At 37.1% G+C, this 17321-nt stretch overlaps 1 protein-coding gene across 2 annotated transcripts in view; it reads left to right on the plus strand.

Annotated features, from left to right (window-relative positions):
* PPP1R13B (protein phosphatase 1, regulatory subunit 13B) overlaps nt 1-17321 on the plus strand; it is a 47625-nt gene that overhangs the window by 28281 nt on the left and 2023 nt on the right. Inside the window, exons 5-16 of one of the 2 annotated variants that reach the window (XM_009327734.1) lie at nt 718-892; nt 1285-1481; nt 3649-3813; nt 4644-4827; nt 6544-6699; nt 10021-10190; nt 11045-11546; nt 12108-12874; nt 14457-14594; nt 14672-14805; nt 15548-15714; nt 16624-16823. In XM_009327734.1, the coding sequence (XP_009326009.1) occupies nt 718-892; nt 1285-1481; nt 3649-3813; nt 4644-4827; nt 6544-6699; nt 10021-10190; nt 11045-11546; nt 12108-12874; nt 14457-14594; nt 14672-14805; nt 15548-15714; nt 16624-16823 (2955 nt within the window). The remainder of the gene's footprint in view (nt 1-717; nt 893-1284; nt 1482-3648; nt 3814-4643; nt 4828-6543; nt 6700-10020; nt 10191-11044; nt 11547-12107; nt 12875-14456; nt 14595-14671; nt 14806-15547; nt 15715-16623; nt 16824-17321) is intronic. The other variant, XM_009327743.1, reaches the window with a different exon arrangement.

Consider the following 17321-nt stretch of genomic DNA (forward strand, 5'->3'; position numbering starts at 1 on the left):
CTCATTCACTCCAGTATAGTAACAGTGGTGTGAGATGAGAATATGCCCACTTTGTATATATCCATATATTACATTTCCAAAGTCATTGAGATGCAGGAATCTAAGTATGTTTTCAGAGCGGGGCTTGGGTTTAATGTTTTTGACATTATTGTAGGTGTTGTTATATACAGTATGCATTGGATGCTTGGAGTACTTGAGAGTCAACCTATCAATTCCGTTGTTCTTTTTTGATGGAAGTAATCTAGAAAAAGAAACATTTTTCTTATGTGCCCAGCAGAAGCACTGTTACTTATAACTGGAACATTATCTTACAGTAGCTCAGCTTGTTTAAAATGGTCTGTTGGACATACTTTGTCATCTTTGGGAAGCTGGATAACAGCGTTGGAAGTTCAAGTGTTAGTAGCAGCAGAAAACAAATGCCAGAGGAAGCTTCACAAATGTGTCTGAATGAGTGGTCAGCCTAGGGTTGTATTTGCACATATATGTAAATTTGATATTTGGTCTAAAAATCTTGAATCTCTGCTCTAAAACAGATTAGTTCAGTTAATGTGAAGAGTTTTTCTAGGAGGACTGATATGTATTTTACTAGATACAACTTTTTCTGATTTCTGGAAATAAAAAAACCCCACTGATCATAGTGATGGGTTTTTCTAAGTTAACTTTTTTAAAAAATAAATGGGTAACAGGTATGTCTTGTCTAAAACCTCATTTTGTCAGGAACAACGTTTGCGTTATCTGAAGCAGCAAGAACGTCGTCAGCAGCAGTCTGTTTCTGAGAGTGAAAAGCTTCAAAAACTTAAAGAACGTGTTGAAACCCAGGAGACAAAGCTGAAAAAAATCCGTGCCATGAGAGGACAAGTGGACTACAGCAAGATCATGAATGGCAATCTATGTATGTGGAGTTTTTAAGTAATTTATTTAATTTACTATTCATTGCATGACCAGCAAATAATGCTATATTTCTAGTCAATATAGCATTGAAGCAGGATTTCAGATAGAATGTGTTTTGTCTTACAGAGGTCCCTGTGTTTCTATGAAATTTGTATATGACATGACTTTTTGTTTGTTTTATGTAGTCAGGCATAAAGTCAGAATAAGTCTATTCTATAACTATTAGGAAATATTATGACTGTTAGCAAATTCCCAACACATAAATATTTTACATGTGCATGCATATACTAGATTTAAAACTAGTGTGTTATATTTATCAATACCTACAGAATTAAAAAATTAACTTCTGCTGTACTTAATTGTCTTTCATAATTTTTATCTTGTTAATATTAGCAACTGAAATTGAGCATATAAGTGCCATGTTCCAGGAAAAGCAGCAGGAGCTACAGGCTGCAGTGTTAAAAGTGGATCAACTTACTCAGCAATTGGAGGATTTAAGGAAAGGGAAACTGAATGGGTTTCAGTCTTACAATGGACAAATGACAGGACCTGCAGCAGTAGAATTAAAAAAGTTGTATCAAGAGCTACAGGTAAGTAATGGAGAGATGCTATTTGGATGATAGCTGTAGATTTTTAAAAGTTGTATTACTACTCTTATGGGTGGCCATTTGGTTCTGTGACACCTTAGAATCATAGAATCATTAAGGTTGGAAGAGACCTCTAAGATCATTGAGTCCAACCGTCAAGCCAACACCACCATGCCCACTAAACCATGTCCCTAAGCGCCTCATCTACACGCCTTTTAAATACCTCCAGGGATGGGGACTCAACCACTTCCCTGGGCAGCCTCTTCCAATGTTTAACCACTCTTTCAGTAAAGAAATTTTTCCTCACGTCCAATCTAAACCTCCCCTGGCACAACTTGAGGCCATAAATCTTATAAAACTGGTGTATTGGAATGCTGTTAATGTGTGAGGTTGTAGTTAGCATATAACCCTCTTTAAAACAGAATTTAATTAGCTTTAAAAACTATTTTTATTGTTGCTCATACACGTAATGATACAAAGTGTGCAAGTGTTCTGAAGGACATTTCTCAGCCACTAATACTGAAATACTGAATGTTGACATAATCTAGTATTTGTTTTAATCTCTTAAAAAAAATAAAAAAATTTATTTCAGCATTTTTCTCTTTTGCAAAGAACTGGGTGTAGCAAGCTCACTTAGATACCGTGTTAACTTGGAGACATGACTGGACTGTGAATACAATTACATTTAAAATATATTGTGAAAATATAGCTATAATGTCTGGTGTAAATAAACAAAATACATAGGAATTAAATAACACATTTTGACAGAATAATGAAAAATATAAGTTGCCCTGTATTCACTGCACTATATGGTGCACTATAGCTGCAGTATATTCACACAGTATTCCCTGTATCACTATCATATATCTTCCTCCAAGAAGATTGTTACATCTGAAGTGTCGTTCTCACAAAAGTAATTAAATATTCCATTTACATTGGAACTTTGTCCAGTTTTTATGTTTAGAAGTTATGGAATACTTAATCATATGCCAATGTGTCAGGATTTGAGGACTTTTTCATTTACTCATGTACTTTATTTATATTATGTACTTGATCACTTTATTGTGATCAAGGCAACAGCTCTAGTATATATTTAATATTTCAAAATTAATTTAAATTTCAAAATTAGTCTCACTGATTTTTTTACATGAGCAAATACAACATAAAAATTAAACCCATCACATGTTTTCATGAATTAGGAATAAGGGTCCTTTTTTCTCCTCTTTTTCTCCTTTCCCCATTTATACAAGGCATATAGAATCATACAATAGTTTGGGTTGGAAGGGACCTTTAAAGGTCATCTAGTCCAACCCACTTTGCTATGAGCAGGGACATCTTCGACTAGATCAGATATCTACCTTTCGAGTATTTCTAAGTGCAAAGATGCTCAATAGATTAAGATTTCTCTCTTGTGCTTCACAATGATCCCATATGTGTCTATCAAGACTTAAATTTGCCTCAGGTTTTTTTTGCATGTAACATCACCATGAAAATTGGAACACTGAGACAATACTGTCACCGTTATTGAAGGTATGAAAATAATGCCAATGGGAAAGCAAGAGAAATAATTAGAAACACTGTCTTGGTTGATTTAAACCGTAAAGGTAATCCATCCCCTAATCTTACTGGAAACCTGCTGTGAAGGTTTCAGTTTAATCCCCATGTAGAGAGGAAAATCTGTGCCCAGTCCCTGCGCTAGCAGTTCAGTTAACCTTCCATCCAGACATCAAGAAGTTTCATGTGGAACTGGAAGCAGAATCAATAGCATAATTCCTGTTTTATATCACTTAGTTTTCATGATATTCAAACTGTCTTGGTGGTTTTAACAAACGTTTTCTGTGACTTAATTTTTCATGGAGTAATTAAGTTCTGAAATGTCTTATGCCTAATTCTTCAATCCATTTGCTATAAATGGGGATGCAGTCTACGTGTATTTAATAGGTATCCACTAGTTTATTAGGACATGCTTTTGCTGCTTTCTTTTCAGAGCTGTTCATGGTTGCAAATGCTAATTTGACAGGCTGTGTGGAAGCATAACATTAGAGATGTCAGAACATAGCCGACCCAAGCTGCTTTGGGTTTTTTAAACACTGTATTAAAAAACAACTTGACAACAGACAAAATGAAGGAACTGTCCTAACAAGTGCTTTTTTTTTTTTTTTTTTTTAAGATTCGTAACAGGCTTAACCAGGAGCAGAACTCCAAGCTTCAGCAGCAGAAAGAACTCTTAAACAAACGTAATATGGAGGTGGCTATGATGGACAAGCGAATCAATGAGCTGCGTGAACGACTATACAAGAAAAAAGTTGAGGCACGTCAAAAAGAAAACATTCCTGTAAGATAAACTGTTAAAAGGGCCACACTTTAGTTTATCAAGAGCCTATAAAAACTACATAGAATCTCACTTTTTCCTAGCTGAATACTACAATTATATCTAAAGAACTTATTTTAAAAGTAGCAGGCTTCTTAAAACTATTTTACGGTTTTGCATAAATATCAGAAAACTGTTAGACAGAATGTGTTTCCTTTTATTTTTCTTTATGACACAGACCATACTACATTAAAAATTATAGTAGTTTATATTTCTAGGAAAGAAAGTGTGATTATGGACTGTGTTTCAAAGCATGAAAGCAAAAACTTTGGGGTTTATAAAATACTGATCTTCCAATATGGAAAATTGATAAAAGTATAAATGGTCTGATAAAGTTAGTCTTAATAGTTGTCTGGAACTTTGAAAAGAAATCAGCTGCACAGTAGACCATTTGTCTAAGGACTAGGGAGATCAATTCTGGATTTCCATATGTGTTCCTAGCTGGAGGTATTGCTTTTAAAAAAACCCAAAACATATTGATCATTTAAGAACTCATTTTAGCCCATTCGCCTAAGAAAGGCACAATGAAAGAGACTGTATACAGATAAAGGTTTCTACAAGAAATGTATGTGCTGTGGCTGAGAAATTTAATTTTTGAGGTGTTTATTTTAGGGAAAAAAATTTGTACTTTCTACCTTTGGGGGGGGGGGAGAAGCATGGAGTATGGTAACTTAGTTATTAAGGTTTCTTAGCTACAGTGCATGGTTCTAGATAAATAAATTTAGACCTCGGGTTCATGCACAAATGCCTAGATTAAATGGAAGTTCACGTTTCAATTTGTCTGATTTTTTTAGTTGAATCGTATTAATGGAACTTCATCACCCCAGTCATCCTTGAGTGCTTCAGGAAGGGTGGCAGCAGTAGGCCCTTACATCCAAGTTCCAAGTGCTGGCACTTACGCTGTACCAGTAGATCCAGTTAAACCACAGTCTCTCACCATTGCTTCTTCTAGCTCAACACATGGAAGATCAAAATCTGGTAAGCACTTAAGTGTGGTGTTTATTAATACACATGGTTTGGAAAGGAGTAATAAAGAAAAGGAGTAATCTTAGGCGACCCAGCGTTGGCACAATCTCTGTAGTGGAAGAGGCAAGTTGTAGATGTCTTGATACTATTCTATGAATTGGACATTAGTCATTTGATATGAAGCACTTTTGCCTCTTTCCATGAATTTTCCTTAGGAGACTTGAGTGTTTTCCTTAAAATTTTACTAGCTGGTACACCACTAAAAGGAGCACATGTTCCTTCACAGATTCTATGTTCTGTCTTTAATTGCTTTTCAATTAATTTGTGTGTTTGAATATAATAATGAAATCAGCTTTGTGGCAAACTATATTGTAAACAACTACTTACAGTATGTTGCTTTTTGTCATGTAAAACAAAGCTAGTGAACATGTAAAAATAATATTACTTCTCAGAAGGGGACTAAATAGGAAAATAGAATAAAACTATGGGAGGTTTTTGCTCCAACTGAGATACGAGAATTTGTAGTGCTTGAAGCATTTCTGAAATGGAATAACCTTAGCATTGATGCTGGTTACTTGTTTCTGCCTTCATTAGTGAATGAGCTGCCCCTCCACAGCACTCCCTAGAACTTGATGTCCAAAACTGGCTCCCGTGTCTCCCATAATTAATAATACCATCTACATTATAAAATAAATTTTTTTTTTTTTTTTTTAATTTACATTGGAGACTGAAGGAAGCAGGTCATGACATTTGTGCCTTAAGTTCTCATTCTGGCAAAGCTCACCTCTCTGCTCACATCTTAGCAAAATCAGAATTCTTAAGAAATGGTTAGCTAGGAAAAAGTGCATAATACAAATAAAAATGCACGATCCCATGGGTCTAACCACAGGACTTAGTTTACCTGGTCTCTAGGAGAGATCTAAAAATGAGATAAGAAATGACCACTAGAGCAAAGCTTCTGCAATATTTACATACATTCCAGTACTGAACACTGAATACTCCAGCAAAGCTTGCAGCATGCTTCCAAATGGGGAGGAAAAGATGGAGGGAAGACAGTCTGAACATCTCCGTAGGAAAGTATGACAGAAATGCCGCCACGTCCAAAACCCCAAGGTTAGGAAGTGAAACTATCCAAACAAAATTTAAAAACCCCCCAGCCTTTTCCATTCATACTAGTGATTTAACAATACCTTTAGTTTAATTCAAAGGCTGTACAAACCCCATCACTGTGGTTTTATGGAAAAGTCTTAAGAATATGGAATGACTCAGTTGCGGAGTGAAGTGACAGATTTGCAATAGTTTTGTTTTCAGACATGTGGATTCCCCTTCTGCATAATGGAAAGGACAGCTCATAACTTTTAAGTTCACCAACCAAAAATAATTCACTATTTTGTAAATATCAACCTCAAAAGATATACATACCCACTTCTAGACGTACCTCAGGAGGTTACAGGATCTCCGACTGATAACTTATTCTACCTTAGGGCTGACTTTGTGCTTATTACTCTGAATGTACTTGAATAAAGTCCTACAAGACAGATGTAAGGAGAAGCTTATATGCTCCCAGGAAGAAAAGAAATTGAGAAATTTTTTTCAACTGTCATGCTTTTATTTCTCATTATCTGAGTGTTCCTGTTCTAACTTCTCCATTGTCATTGTTATAATTTTTCCACCACTTTTTTTCTTTCTTTTTCTGTGTAACTGGATCTGCCTTGGTGTATCCGGTAGAGACAGACTGTGGGTGTGTGAAAAAATCTCCAGACACCTGGAAGGTTTCTGATTTAGACATAATAGTGGATCCTATTCTGTCACCTTCCACTTCTCTTCAGTCTGCTGTTCACAATGTCATCCGCCTGGCACCTACTCTCTTTGACACCCAGCACTGTGAGTCCGTAGATCTCTGGCTAGCTAAGAACTCAGTTTTTAATATGGTCATCTGAGCTCTTGCATACAGATGCATATTAAACAGCATCTTTGTGTTGTGGTCTGGCACGCAGAAGATGCTGTTGAAATGTAAAATTGTTGAGAAGTTGCTTTTCATCTTTGAAGGAAACAGATCTGCAGCAAATTCATCCCTGGAGTACTGGAGTAGTGTATTAGGGATGAGTTTTCTTCATTGCAAAAACCCCAAAATTTTCTAATTGTTATTAGAAAATTCATGGTAAGCACCAAACTATGTTTTAGTATATCTCAGATGAGATAAATGTATTACATACAGGTTTAGCTTGAGATACTTTGTGGGACGCTTTAAGTTTCCATGTTGCACTGGCCCCAGAGTTGGGATAAAAGCGCGCTCTGTCCAAGTCAATAGCACGAATCTTGCTGACTTCCATTGGACAAAAATGTTATACTTGGTTTGTACTTCAGTTGCTATAGTAAGTATCGTGGATCCAGACCTACAAAAATTTTTAGGTAAAGTCAGAGAACATGCACAAAACCTTTTGTGTCTGCATGTCACTGTCTTATTTATGTAAATACAAAATGGACTGGTGGGAGTTGAAATACGCTGGGTGTTAGGTAGTCTTACAAGCAGCAGACAAGAGGGTACATTTGGAGGAGAAAACGAAGCCAGTTGGCTGAAATGGCTACGGGTTGGCTGAAAGCAGGAGCTAGTGAGGGCTTGTCAGAAGGGCGTTGCCATCAGATGGGCAAGAGTGTCTGGGACCTGTTCAGTCTAACCAAAGATAGCAGAAGGCAGACGCTGTTTGGTTGCCTCCTCTTAGCACCTATTGCGCAGCCTCTGGTGCCATGCACTGCAGTTGCAGATTGCAACAACAGCTTACTTAAGTGCATGAGATTCAGCTTGGGTTGTGGGAGTATGTGAGAGGTGCACTCATAAAAAATGCATGGTAGTTGGCAAGTCCGCCAGATTGTAATATGAAGGACATGAAGGTGGGAACAGTTACATTCTGATGTTAATCTAAGTAGAAGGAAACAGAGAAGGGAGAGACAGGCAAAACACGTCTTAGTAATGATGTTACCTCGGAATTTGGGGATGAATGTGCTAATACTTGGAATTCGAAGGATTACAAAAAGTTTTTGTATAACTATCTTTCTAATACAAGAGTGGAGTGTGGGTTTGTATTTGCAGGTAAGATAATTAAATTCTTTGGGATTTTTGCTGTTGTTTCTGTAAGTGCTTTCTTAATAGCTAAACTTACGGCTAAAGATGCTTTCATGTTTAGCGTGAATCAGTTATAACACCTTTTACTGATCTTCAAGACAAAAGTTTCACTGAACCGTAACCTTACTGGAGTTATGGAACATCCTGTGTATTTTGTACGGTAAATGTTAATTCAGTGCATACTTGGAAAATTTGCCATTATTTAGGGTCAAAGTGTTTAGACAGTCATCTTTTTTGGTCTTGCTCTTGATAACCAGATGATTAAAAACAAAAACAAACAAAAAACCCAACATGTCCAGTTCTTGGATGTTGCCAGCACTAAAGCTGGGCCTCATTACTTCACTTCCTGGCAGTTTGCAAGTCTGAAAAGTGATTTCTGGACTATATACTATATTCTCAGTGTAAAAATATGCAAGCGTTAGCCCTATTTAAATGACCAACCACAAAAATAATCTTGCTCCAAAGTAATTATCTCTCAGAATTCAAACACAGTTGATCTGAATTTGAAAGTTTAATACAATATAATGTGTGTAATATTAAAGAATGGTCTGCACATATAATTAAAAAATAATTAGTATGGTAGCTTAAATGCAGAGGTATAACTTTTTTTTTCCCCTCACTTAAAAGTGATATGATTTTAACAAGCGTATAAATAGGTCTATGAGCTAATAGAGTGAATTTGCACTCATACAGTGAAAACATTGGGTGGTAATTGTCAAGAAGTCTTCAGGTTGTCATTTCGGGGGAGGGCATTGAAAAGGGATACTCAATAAAGAGGATAAGGCTTATGGATAGAAAGTAGAGTGATTATGTTAAATTCACTGTAATTAGAATGTTCCTATGCAGTTTATTCTTAGACTATCTGCTATACTAGACAAGGACGGCAAAGAATTCTAGAAATAGCCTTGCTGATTGTGTTTTCTAGGGGCTTAAAACTGAAACGAAATGGTAAACTTTGCCATTAAATATCTGATTTTCGTTTGATGTTGTCTTACTATGGAGTCCAGAAATCTCAGTAAAACTACACACGCACACACACACACACACACACACACACTCCCCTCCATTTTAGTTGTTTCAACTTCGTAAAGTTAGTTACATGTTAATGTCATCTTTACTGATGCTAAGTGGTCCACTAAGATAATGACAGGCAATAGAGAAGGAGAAATGATCTCTGGTCTCCTTAGAGTAAGAGAAACATGAAGTTTAATCTTCTAAAGGCAAATCAAAGCCTTAGGCTCTAACCAGGGATCTAGTTAGTTACTGTAAAAGAGATCTAATTATCAGGCTACTTAACTCTCTTGCTTACTTAGAGAACAGAGGCTAAATACTCTCATGCAGTTAATAAAGTAACATACCAATGCATCTAGGACTTCATTAAGGATTTGTTGCCTCAGTTTATGTGCAGCTATGCATGATTTTTTGCATATGATGAAGATAAAAGCCCATGACTTGTATCTTGACCCTGTGAGTTGAAGTTGTCAGCTGACTTCATAAATTTCTTTAAAAATAAGTGTCTGGGGCAATTCTAATCAGGTGAGTATGTTGAGGAAAAACAAAAGGTAAGTTAACTGCCACTTCCAGCAAAGGAATGTATGCTTTTGTTCCGCCCCATTGTTGAAATGAGTTTTTACTTCCTGTTATGAGTGAATGAATCTAGTAACCATAGTTTAAATTTGGAGTAAGTCCACTCAGAGCTTACGTAGACTTAGTGTTTAGCATAATTTGACAGTGTCTCCACATAGTACCAAAAGAAATATGTTGATGAAGTGTTTCGGTAAGGATTTTTGTTCTGAACTTGTTTGCCTTCTAATAATAGAATATGCAACGCTCACACCAAAATTTTAACCATCTTTTTTTCAACACAATTTGAATGTCAAAGGGTGATGAACAGCATATTATATGCAGTGACTGGGCTTTCGGTATTGATTTCTGAATCGAACATTAATAGTGATTTATCTCATTTCTGGAATCAAATTAATCCTGTTGTAATCTAATCTATTCCATTTCACATGTTGTTTTGCTTGTTTACAATGGTGGTGTGGATTATCTTAAATACAGTATTTTTGTCTGTTTTCAAGCTAATGATGGAAATTGGCCAATACTTAAACAGAGCTCAACCCCTGTGGTAAAACCCCCTCAGATCTCCAACACAGACTGGAAAGAATCAAGCATGGATACTGCTTTAAAACAAGGAACTATATCCAGCCAGCCTTTGCCAACTTCAGTATTAGGAAGTACTGATAAGCTGGTGGGTTTCATCTGTGATGTATTTATAGATCTGTTTTGCTGAAATTATGAACCTTTGGCTTCCATAGCTGAACTCACTTGAGTTACATACACATTCAGTTTCCCTGCTGATGATTATTTTAAAAGTCACAAAGAAAATTACCATTGTATTCCTCCTGTTCCTTTCTGTTCTTATCACATTGCAATTTTTTTTTTTTTTTTCAACTTCAGTAGTTCCTACTCCTTCCTGTTCTTTTACATATCTGGTCTCTTCCTGTGCTTCTCCTAATCATCTCCCGCACCTTCCTATTTTTCTAATTCAAATCTTCGTTACTATTTTTCCTTGGTGTACTTACCACTTTTTCAATGCGCTCTTTTTCTCACAAAAATCTCACAAAAGAAGTCATTAAATCCATCCTTGAGTGAGTCCACTGGTGGTGTCTGTCTGCACTGTTGTTCTAGTACTTTATGAATTCTTTAAGACTGTATCTTTAAAGAATAAGGACGTTGTCTTTAAATAGTTCTGGTAAACTCTGTTATACACTATATATTATCAAGTACACTATCAACTAGATACTGAGATCCAGAACGTAGAACAAGTTATTCAGGCTTTGAAAGTATTCAAATGGTTTTGGATTCATATTAATGTATTATAGCTGAAGATGCCTTTAGATGGTGGCCCGACTGATGTATGATGAGGTCTTGTGGTAAATTCAGGTAGAATCATAGCTAGTGATTAAGGAACACAAATTGTTTATCTTGACTCCTTTGCTGTCGCACAAGATTATTAGTATGTTTTGTTGAATAAGGAATATTCTTGCTCACAAGTATTTTATTTAATTAAATGGAATATACTTTTTTATTGTTCTTACATAGGGTCTTGACCTGGGGAAGGTGCCACCAACAATTCCTGGTGTAAGCAAGCAGTTGCCTCAAAACTATGGGACCTATCCAAGTCCAGTTCCCTTAGGAACAGGTTCTACAAATTCTCTAGAAAGAAGGAAGGATGGCAGTCTGCCCAGACCTGGCACCAGTATAACAAATAGGCAAAGACCTGTTCCACTTCCGCCGCCAAGCAATGTACATCAGCCCAGTTCTTCACAACAGATTCAACAGAGAATTTCTGTACCTCCCAGCCCTACGTATCAACCTTCCGGTCCCCCCTTGTTTCCAGGAGGAGATGGCAGGCCAGAGCTCCCTTTAACTGTGGCAATCAGACCTTTTCTAGCTGATAAAGGATCAAGACCTCAGTCTCCCAGAAAAGGGCCACAGACAGTGAACTCCAGTTCCATCTACTCAATGTATCTTCAGCAAGCAACACCACCAAAGAATTATCAACAAGCTGTATACAATACCTTAAATAAGTCAGTAAAAGCAGGTAGAATATATTTTGCTTTATTTTCTTCCTTTGAAATAGACTGTTAAGATCTAATTATTTGGCTTAGTTTACTTTCCATATCAGTTTGAAAAACTTGTCTAAATCTGTGAGAAGAGGAAAGATACTTTATGTATGCAGCATGACAGAAAAATGATCCCAAGTATTTTTGGGGTGATACATTAGTATACATTCAATTACCTTTTATTTAAAACAAGATGCAACTTGAACAATACAGTCTGGATTCTCTACTGATACTTTCAGAAATAAGTTGTAAGAACAGTGTCTAGAGAGGAGAGTTTTTCTCCTCTTACTGTTCCCTCATGAAAGAGGAAAAACATTCCAGATGTTACTTGTCACTTGTAATGGTAAGAAGCATCACAGTTACCAACAGGTGAGTATTTATTTCTGTTTTGATAGGTTCCAATATAATTAATTTGATTTTTTCCTTTCTGTATTAGTGTCAAACAAGTAGCAACAGACACATACGCGGTTTATTTGCAAATATTTTATTACATAATTTGAGAACAGTTCTTCACTGTTTTCCATCTTTCTTTTCTTCAGTTTATGGAAAACCCGTATTACAATCTGGTTCAACTTCTCCCTCACCCTTGCCATTCCTTCATGGTTCTTTGCCTGCCCAGACTTCCTCACAGCCACAACCTCAGCCTCCGACTGAGGTCTCTGAAAAAGATCAAGAGCTGGAAAACGCTCCACCATCCAGTGAAAATAGCAATGTGGAAAACATTCCTCGTCCTCTCAGTCCTACTAAGCTCACACCTATTGTGCATTCACCCCTACGATATCAAAGTGATGCTGACCTTGAAGCTCTGAGAAGAAAATTGGCCAATGCTCCTAGGCCATTAAAGAAGCGTAGTTCTATCACTGAACCAGAAGGCCCAAGTGGACCAAATATACAAAAATTATTGTATCAGCGCTTTAATACTCTTGCTGGAGGAATAGAAAGTGCTCCTTTTTATCAGCCAAGCAATCCACAGGACTTCATAGGCATCTTAGCCGATGTCGATAATGGTAATGCTAGTACCAATGGCAATATTGAAGAACCTATTTCCGTGCAACCTACAGTTCCTCTTCCTGATGAGCCACCCCCTTCGTCAGATGCCAATGACAATGAATTACCTTCTCCTGCTACTGAGGAACTGATAAGCACTGAAACCACAAATCAAACATCTGAGACAACTGAAGATAACAACAACAATCCTGCTATAGTTCCTTCTACTGAACAGTCATCCAGTCCCACGCCTGAGGTCAGTTCTCCAGTAGAAGATGAAGCTCCTTTGCCACCTGCTCTTCCTCCTCCACTTCCTCCCGTAAGTAACAAAGCAAGAAGACAATTTTGCGAACTGTAGAATTAGCTGTGTGTTTAAGCATAACTGGAAGATGGTAAGCTTATGCTAAATGGTATGTCTGCACTTCAAGTTTCATGACACTGAAAGAAAAGAAAACCGGGGGGCTCCAAGAAGGATTCTAATGGATTAGTTTCTTTACTAATATAGCTATTTAATAAGAAAAATATGCACAGAGGCAACAGGAGGTTGTGGATGTACTTTAGGCTGTAGAACTTTCTGGGGATATACTCCTATACTAATTCTGGGATCTGAGATTCCATTAAAAATATTCTTTTCATTTCATTGGGCCTACAAAGATACGTTATTTGTATGAAACTAAGGGTAAGCTATGGCGGTGGGAAGCTTTTTAATTTGCAAGCAATCTGAAATAACTGTTCTGGGAGAAGTACACTCCTTTTCCCCTCTCAGCAGAGGGATGCGAGACCAGGGCTGACAACACTAACAGCAACACAGCTGACTGGTTTTCGCAGAAATGTTTTTCTAATGGGCTTGTGGCATAGTTTGAATTGTTTTCAAAGTCCCTCCCCCAGCTGCACCAAAATCTTTTAAATACTTGTCATTACCAAAATCTACAGCATATGGAGAATTGAAAATAGGGAGAAAACTGAATCTTATTCTTAGTTGTTGATAGGACTCACTTTAACATTGGTTTCGAAGAATGTCTCCACTTTTTGATTCACGTAGGGACCTTGCGCTCCTCTTACGATTTGACTGCAGTGTGCACAGGGCCTTGTATGCAAGTTCCATGAGCACAAGTGGGAGAATGGAATATGCTAGCAACAGATATTTTCATACTGTGAGAGGTTTTTCCAAACTGAAATAGCTGTACTAAATAGGAGCATAAATGAAAAAGGATCTTACAGTGCTAGAGACTGAAAGCATTCTATAAAAGCTGTAATTAATAATAGATTTTTTTTTTTCCTGGCAAGTGACAAGGACCCATGTGAATGATTCAGAATATTCTCAAAACACATTTAAATGTATTCCAGATTTTGAGAATGCTTCTTCTGATAAACGCCAGCTAGAATGTCACATAAAATAGTTCCATGCTGTGTACTTTTCCTTCCCACAGCAAAACTCATAACTTTTCAGTACTGACCTACAGCAGATACTTCTGCTAATTCAAGGCAGATTCCTCTGAGTAGAGACTAATACTCAGGCTTAATTGTGTTGTGCTTTCTAGCCTAAGCAAAAGTTTTGACAGTGTCTCAGACAATCCACCAGAAATATATTCAGCTCATATTAGATACAATTAAGATTGTGGTGCTCAAAAATAATTGACTTAAGTACTTCGTTCCTTGGACTCATTACCTTTAATTAGAAGCCTCTAAGATTGTATTGGCATGCTTTTTCATTTTTTAACTGAATAAGACGTAGTAAGATATCAAGCCTTTTATTTAGAGACTTTATAATAGAAACGTTTGCATAGTTTTAATTACCATGTAAGAATGGGATTCTTAATCTAGTTAAAAAGTAACTAGCTGAATCATTTGTAATACTTACGCAACTGAAATGATGCCTTCCAACCTTCATCTCCACTCAGACAAAACGTACCAACTTGAAGAAACCTAACTCAGAAAGAACAGGCCACGGTTTGAGAGTGAAGTTCAATCCGTTGGCCCTCCTCCTAGATGCTTCTTTGGAGGGAGAATTTGATCTTGTACAACGAATCATATATGAGGTGAGCTTCTAAACAACGGCAAGCTCTTTAAATATTTCGGGGAAAAAAAGGGCTGAACTATTTTATGTTTTCAATAGGTTGATGATCCCAGTAAACCAAATGATGAAGGAATTACACCTTTGCATAATGCAGTGTGTGCTGGTCATCACCACATTGTGAAGTTCCTGCTTGATTTTGGTGTAAATGTAAATGCAGCAGATAGTGACGGGTGGTAAGTGTCAAGATTTTTAACTTGGCGTCTGAGAGAAACACCATTTTAATGCACATTCAAAATTTAGTCGAGACCTGTTTTAGGAACAATTTCCTTCCCCTTTACCCCCAGCAAACGAACACTTTCTAATCTCTAGGTGGTGACGGACTCAAATGCAAGATTACACTGTGTTCAACTCTTGTGCAAGCACACTTAAATCATAAAGTAGACTACATTTTGGTTTTACTTAGTGGTACAGTTGCATTTCTTGTTCACATGCTGAAATAACTAAACTGTAAATAACAACTGACAAAAGTTAATTTGTTTTAAGTTTCATCTTCGTATAACCCACCACAGATTTGGTGTTCTTGCAGAATCTAGCCTTAGAGGTAGATGTAGCACTTCTGAAGCGTTTGGAGGGGATGTGAAACCTTGCTGTGCTGATCCGTTTTGCCCTCACCTTACTCTACCTTTCAAATTTCTTCATATTGGAAAACACCCTTTTATATCCAGCAGCTTTGTAAGCTATGAAAATCAACACTTCTGCCAACATCTATTTTATAAAGTTTGGCTTTACTGGAGTCAGGTAAATCCTGGGATCCACTCCAGTTGCTTGACAGGTTTTGAACAAGCGTATGTGTACTATAATCGTAAAGAACCATTTCCTTTAAAAATAGACAGACTAAACTCTATATTGCAAGGTAAAATAGTTAGGAATCCTGGAAGTTTATTTTTTCATGTCTACGTTTTTGCTTTATTTCAGGACACCCTTGCATTGTGCTGCTTCTTGCAATAGTGTTCATCTCTGTAAACTACTGGTTGAATCTGGGGCAGCTATTTTTGCTTCAACTATAAGTGATATAGAAACTGCTGCAGACAAGTGCGAAGAGATGGAAGAAGGTTATATTCAGTGTTCCCAGTTCTTGTACGGTAAGCTGTGACACTACTTTACAGACTTCTTTAGCTTTTCTAAAATCCATCCCTTTCTGTCTCTCCGATCTGCATGAAACGTCTGCTTAGGCCCCAGATGTGACAATACTGCCCATCACCTGTTCTTTCAAAACGCTAAAAACAAAAGTGTCTTTCGGTGGATATGTTGCTCGTAGTCCTTCTGTTCTTTTAAGTTACTTCACAGGCTCCTTCTAATGTTACAGATTCTTAAATTATAATTTGGCTTAATTTCAAGGAAATGCTTCCATGGGGAGGTTTTGACAGTAACAGTGAGTTGTCAAGTGTTTTGACAGAGATACTCCAACTTCCAGATGCACAAACTTGTAGCAGATCACAGGAAGAAACACGTATACTTTATGAATGATTAACTTACAGAATCTATTTAGTTACTAAGATATATTTTGCAAGAAAAGTACCTTGATGGAGCAGACAAATTTTTAGTTTACATCAGAGGATAGAAGCTTCATTGAGGCTCTACATACCTGACATTGTGCAGATTTTCAAAAGCTTCAAGTGTTACTGTGTAAGGTCTGTTGTAGAAAGCAGGCCTGTGAGGAATATACACCAGTTCTATAAAGCTGCTTTGCTCAAACGTTTGTAAAACTATTTTTATCCTCATTTGAATAAAAGATTGTAAAGCTTCTATTGCATATATTATAAAAGAGAAAAACCTCATGCTCTAAATTAGTTTAAAATATTCTGTAAAACTTGGTTTTATCATGCAGTTCAATTTCTGAAAGCATTTAGTCATGCAAGTGCTGAAAATTGTTCATAAAACTTTATTAATAAGGGACTAATATTTGGGCCACAGTGTCCAATACTAGAAGTCTCAGAGGGAAAAACAGGATATTTTACCATCTAGTGTGTTCTCTAATTTGTTGTTAACAGGAGTGCAAGAGAAGTTGGGAGTGATGAATAAAGGAGTGGTGTACGCTCTGTGGGATTATGAAGCCCAGAATAATGACGAGTTGTCATTCCACGAGGGCGATGCCATTACTATCCTAAGACGCAAGGATGACAATGAAACAGAGTGGTGGTGGGCCCGCCTCAATGATAAAGAAGGCTATGTGCCTAAAAATCTCCTTGGGGTAAGTTCTTTTTAAGTTACCTTCTCCCTTCTATTTTTTTTACTTCCTCCTGAAGTAGGAACACAGGACGGATCTTTGGTCAGAATCCCTCTGTGCATCGTCTGGATACACTGCTATGAAGTGCTGCAAAGCAGACTATCGTTATTCTCTCCGGCCTCTGTGTCGTTGTAAACAAAAAGGAGAGGAGACTACGGTTAGGAGATTAGTGCTGGTTTTTATTTGGCAAGTTAGTATATTTAATACATTTCATGCTTTGATAAGATTTTTTTCCCCCCTTGGCTAAAATACAGGGCCCCTACGTCAAGCGTGGTGGCCCTATGAGGCAGCTCTAAGCTTTGGCCCAGGAAGTTCTTTAGGAAGGTTTTTAATACCTGGCACGAGATGAGCAATAGATAGATATGTACAAATTTAAAACAGGAAAGAGCATTGAAGATGACAACTTTAGGCAAGTCGTTTATGCTGCTCTCAGTCAAATGGAACACTGCTGTCATGGGAGAG

Source organism: Pygoscelis adeliae, unplaced genomic scaffold (genome assembly GCF_000699105.1).
Source record: "Pygoscelis adeliae isolate BGI_AS28 unplaced genomic scaffold, ASM69910v1 Scaffold130, whole genome shotgun sequence".
NCBI classification, from domain to species: Eukaryota; Metazoa; Chordata; class Aves; order Sphenisciformes; family Spheniscidae; genus Pygoscelis; species Pygoscelis adeliae.